Here is a 5,929-nt window from a genome sequence, read left to right on the forward strand (position 1 = left end):
CCATTTTGACTCCCCCTCCACCTTAACGCTTGCCCCGTTTACCCTTTTCCACAGTATTTCTTCTTTCAATAAAAAGGTTCCAGGAAATGCCTCTTTTACTAGCCACCTGCATGGGAAAGGAGGGGGGAGGGGACTCAGTTGTGATCTTTTGAAAACAAATCTCCCTCTTTTTCCTACATTCCAAGGGAGGAGCGTCACTAACGGTCACTCAATGGTCTTGGTAGATCTTCACTTCCCCTTTCTGGTGATTTATGGGTTCGATGCGGAAAAGAAAAATGTGTCAAAAGACTTCTTTCTTTTTTTTTAAAGGAAAGGGGATGATGGAGAGATGTTTGTTTATTTTGATTGTTAAAAAGTGTCCGGGAAATCGACTCTTCCGAGAAAGGGACGTCCGGATATGGGACGTTACACTGTATATATATATATATATATATATTCATTCTTGGATTTTCTCTTTTTTACTTTATGACTACTCTGATCCCTGATTTTATAATTTTAAAAAAATTGTGTTAAGTCTAAAATAGGGCGCATTTATAATTCTTGCAGAGGGGAGCAGCTAAGCGTATGCACGCAATTGTTTGAGACAAGTTCCGACCACGACGAACTGTCACCTCGATAAATTATGCCTGTGGCGAATTTTTGGAGGATAAAAAATATTATATCCATTTGATATCCTATTAAATTAAAGGGGGGATATAACGTGCACAGAAAATTTCTAAAGATAAATAAAGCTGTAATGACTCAGGGGTAAAGCTTTTGCATTACCAATGCGGCGAACCGGGTTCCAATCCAGCGATAACCGGTCGCTCGTATTATCCGGCTCGCACCGACCACAATGCTGACGTAAAATATTTTCAGTGGTAGACGGATGATTGGTTAGTGTCCCCTTGCCGCCAGGCTGACCGTGGGAGGTTTTTCTCTCCATGTGAAGCAAATGCGGGTTAGTTAAATCAAAAAGTCCTCCACGAAGGTAAATTTCTCACAATACTTGATCCAAGAGTTTCCTTGTCTTCTAGATTGGGTTCAAAATTATAAAGCCACGGAGTTGAACATTTGTAGTCGTAAGCCCAAAACTTCTGTTCAACGACGGTTAAAAAATCACTACTAATTAGCATTAAATTATAATTTTATTTTATTTATTACTTTATGCTAATTAGCAATGCAAATGAAAACTTTTTTCGGGCTGAAAAAAGAAAAATATCAGAACTGAAACTCAACTTTCATCTCAAATGTTATCAACATGCAATAATTTTCTGAAACAGAAACTTCTCATCGAGCGCGCACAAAAAAGTCAAGGATTGTGTGGAAACCATATTTGAAATCAGCAAATTTGTTTTGACGCAATCGATTCACGGAGTTATAACTTTCGTTCGATCGATGAAATTCGTCAGTTGTATAAATTTAAAAATTGATACATTTTTCCTATATAATTAATTTTTATTTGTAAATTATTGCTCCGTTTACAATTGCATTTCTCAAAGCTATATAGTATAGAACTTTTTTCTCTGCTAACGTTAAGTTCTAAATTTTAAGTTTACTTCTGATTTATAAATTGTTAAAGTTATTTTCTTTTAGAATTGCCATCATGCTTTAGAAATTAATGGTTCAAAACTCATATTTCAAATCATTTGTCAAAATAAATAAATAATAATATTTTAAAAAAATTTCAAGATGTTAAGCCGAAGAAAAGATATGAAAGAAGCATACATATATATAGAGAGGGAGTGAAAAAACATGGAAGACAATACAATAAAGGTTAAGAAAAAGAGAAAAAAACTATTTAAACAAAATATTTTTATCTAAAAACAATTATTAAAACGCCGCAAAACAAAATAAAGAGTCATCAGCTCACGGAATTGTAAAAAGAAGTGCTATATAAAAGGAGGATATCAAAAAAATACCCGGTCATAACTCTAAAATGCAGCATTTGTGAAAAATCAGCTTAAAGAATACATAACCCTTATTCTGAATTAGAATCAGAACTGACACAACTGCATAAATTGCGAGTTAGAGATTGACACTTTTTGAGCTTGATGGGACACTTCATGCATATTTTTTATTGACATAACCTCAAAATTGCTACTTTTTAAATTGTGTCACTTTCTTGACAGGGTGCGATATTATATATAAAATTTAGTTTAATGTAATGGCTATATCCTCAGACAGCACGCACAATGTAAAATTAACTCTTGGCAGTCCACTGAGTACTACTTTTAAATATTTATTTTTCTTTGATCTAAAGTTAATTTCAAAATATCAAGCGCTTTTCTGACAACTATAAGATATATTTATGCACCTTATCGCTGGGATGGACAGGCTGGCCCACCGGGATAGTGGGGTAAGGTTAAAACGATCGAAACACTTCCTGAATTTTCGATGGTATCGAGCGCATCAAAAAGTGATTAATCAAATGCGCGATTCAAATTTTGCGTGTCGTAATAATATTGGAAATTTAAAAACTTCGAGAAAATCAATTGCACTAACTGCCAAAAAAAAAAAAAAGGTTTAAAAAAGTAAGAAAAAACAAAACTTTTTTAGCAAACGATAATCTTTTAAATGCTTGCCATTTTAGAATCACATTTTAGATTATCAATTTTATACTTTTGTGTTTGCCTCATTAGTTCATTAATTCTTGTCAAAGATATTTTGGAATTTTAATTTTTATTAAGTCTTGTGTTTTCAAAGTTTATTTTAAGTTTCGTTTTTTTCAAACAAATCTGCGTAAAAAAAAGTCGTTTTCGCTCGTGAATGAGAATTTAGAATGGAAAAAAAAAATAGCGAGATAGTAAGGTCGGAGTAAATATTTCGAGTACGAGATTTAGCATAAATTACGAAATTTAAATTTCAGATTAGCGTAACTCTTTAAAATGTTACCGGAATATAAATTATTGATTCGTGGAAGTTCGCGAATTAGCGGAGGAGTCACATGCCTATTATCAACTCCCGTGTCAAAATTAAGGACTAACTCGTTTTCTTATAGGTTTTTATCATTATTATAATTTTTATCACTATTATTCACATTTATATTACACGAAGAGGAAAAACAAGAAAATCTTTCAACACTACAGTCCTTACAAACGAAATTTTTTCACTCATAAGTATTTCTGTAATAATGTTAATAGAAATAATGCTCACAAATATTTGATCCTTCCATAGTACAACACTTAGTTTAATCATCTAGGTTTTCTTTTCTCTATCATTTCTGTACATTCACAGTATCAATTTACTGATACATTATTCAAATTAATTTAAATTTGATATTGTTACAATATCCAATTATTCACATTTAATAAATCGATTGCAAAACGAACAAATTCTGTTCCGTATTCTGGTCTATAAAACCTTTCAAATTTTTCATTTTTTTTAAATCGAACTCATAAGAAAAAGATTAACTAAATTAAGACAAAATAATCTTTAGTGAAAACTCCTGGGAAATTAGAGAGCAATTGTGTTACTAAAGCTGGAAAACTAAGACAAATCCCGTTACCCAATTTTTCCTGCTGTTGGACTTTAAAGCTGGAATCAACCGCCACGCCGTTAACTTTACGTTGTACCTGAAAATTCGAGTCCCTGAAGTATAGATATTAAAGTATTCAATTTTTTCAAAGAATATTATAATATCAATGTGATTTAAACACCTGCGCAATAAGTTTGACTCGGGTTCGAATCCCAAGGATGGCTGGTCAATATGAATTCCTCGCCCCGTTCGCAAAGATCTCAATGCTACCGTAAAATATCCTCCAGTGGTAGACATGATCATGAATTAGAATTCTCTTGCCGTCAGGCAAACCGTGGGAGATTTTCGTAGTTTTTCTCTCCATGTAACTCAAATGCGGGTTAGTTAAATCAAAAAGTCCTCCACGAAGGCCAGCTTGTCCTAATGCTTGATCCAGGAATTACTTTGTTTTCTGGATTGGGTTCAAAATTACAAAGCTACGGGATTGAACATCGGTCGTTGTAAACTCAAAATTAGGTCGGCTGTTCAACGACGGTTACGAAATAATATAAAACACCCCTTGCGGGACCGGGAAGGCTCAGGTGATGGAGTGTTCGCCATTCAATGAGGTGGCCAATTTATTCGAATTCTGCTCTCAGCTCGCACCGACCACAGTGCTGACGTAAAAATATCCTCAGTGGTAGACCGATCATGGATCAAGAGTCCCTTATCCTTGAGCTTACTGCGGAATATTTTCCTCTCCATGCAACGCAAATGCGGATTTTTTCCAAAGAAAAAAAAAGTCCTCTACGAAGGCTAGCTTGTCCCAATGCTTAATCCAGGTGTTCCGTTGTCTTCTTGGTTTGGTTCAAAATTTACAAATCTACGGAGTTGAACATTGATAATCGTAAACTCAGAATTGGATCTTCTGTTCAACGCCAGTTGTAAAGTAAAATGAAATGTCCCTCCCCCCCTTGTAAAAATCATAAGCAAACAAATTTTTTTAAAAATTCTCACTTTGTAGGAATGATGGCTGGAAAAGACGAGAAAAATCATCCTGGAGATCATTGTAAAACTCCTGAATCCATAAAGAAGTATCCCCTGGATTGCAACGCAAGTGCAAAGGAAATCTTCAGCATGCCATTCCTGTGTGATATCAATTCTATTTCAAATATTAAGAAGCATGGCCGTATTATGTTTATAATCCGAGGACCCCCATACACCATGAAAACAAAACTCAGTGATTTGCTCAAGGAAATATATCCAAATGCTGTATATTGTTCTGCTGTAAAACTCATCACTGATGGTAAAATTGACAAATCAGTAATAACATCAGCCCATACGAATTGTCAAAAAAAGTAAGTGCTCTCTTCATACCAATCATGTAGGGAAAGGTGAATGAATTTTGAGACATTTTTCATAAACCTTTTTTAAAAAAATTATATTATTTGTACAATTTTATCCTAATTAATTATATTATTTATTCAATAGTTTAAGTTATTATAATTTAATTATATTTATTATATTTTGTCATAATTCATTTTTTTTTCAATTTAGATATTTTTAGCTTCGTACAATAACACTGATGAGGAACAAATTTTTTGCTGCACTTATACAAATACTTGATCTTGTGCAATTCGGGTGTGAAAATTTCAAGCCTAAAATTAGTTCCGCTCCTAAAGCTATGGATTTTTAGTAAATTTTTTGTGGAGATGAATTAGTTTAAAAATGTTATAGATGAAGGGGGGTTGCGTAAATGTTGAGATAAACTTCTCAGGAAGTTAAAGCACGTCATAAGGATTGAAATTGTGCGAAAACCCGTGATTGGGAGTTTTTTTATACGTGGCACTACTTTATTATGACCTATTCTGAATCAAACGAAGAAACAGTTCAAAATAGGGAAGCGACCCATAGCGTCGTATGGGTCGCTTCCCTATTTTGCAGGGACATTTCCGGTATAAGTCCTGCAATTTTAATCATGATGATATACCCTAAATCTCCTGGAAGTTTTACGCAACATTTATGCGATCGCCTGTTGTATATAATGTTTTCAAATTTGTACATTTCGACAAAAAAACGAACTAAAAATGAAAAAAAAAAAAAAAAGAAAACTGTGGCTTGGAGAGAAAATCCGATTACAAATTTGAAATCAGCGACGTGAAGATATGGATGGGTGATCGTGTAAAGCTAAGGGTGGTGGCGCTAGTGGTAAAATTGCTCTTTCAAGACTTCCGGGTTACTGCTTCCGATATATTTTTACGCCGCAGATTGAAAAAACGAGCCATCATATTATTGCATCATATCTTTTGCAGTATTTCACATGTACCGAGTTCTTTCTTTCAGCCTTTAACCTTCAGCATTATCATATTAATATTATAATCATTAGAATATTTTCCAATTAGGCTAACTTAAAAAGATATTTTTGGCGACATTTTATTCAAATGTAGCCAAATAAGGGATAAAATACAAAACATGGCAAACCTTAAGAATTAT

At 33.6% G+C, this 5,929-nt stretch overlaps 1 protein-coding gene across 1 annotated transcript in view; it reads left to right on the top strand.

Annotated features, from left to right (window-relative positions):
• Positions 1 to 5,929, top strand: part of LOC107446140 (2',3'-cyclic-nucleotide 3'-phosphodiesterase-like) — a 25,681-nt gene that overhangs the window by 9,119 nt on the left and 10,633 nt on the right. Inside the window, exon 2 of the mRNA XM_016060708.3 lies at positions 4,461 to 4,794. Coding sequence (XP_015916194.1) covers positions 4,463 to 4,794 — 332 coding nt within the window. The 5' untranslated portion in view covers positions 4,461 to 4,462. The remainder of the gene's footprint in view (positions 1 to 4,460; positions 4,795 to 5,929) is intronic.

This window comes from Parasteatoda tepidariorum, chromosome 10 (assembly GCF_043381705.1).
Source record: "Parasteatoda tepidariorum isolate YZ-2023 chromosome 10, CAS_Ptep_4.0, whole genome shotgun sequence".
NCBI lineage: Eukaryota > Metazoa > Arthropoda > Arachnida > Araneae > Theridiidae > Parasteatoda > Parasteatoda tepidariorum.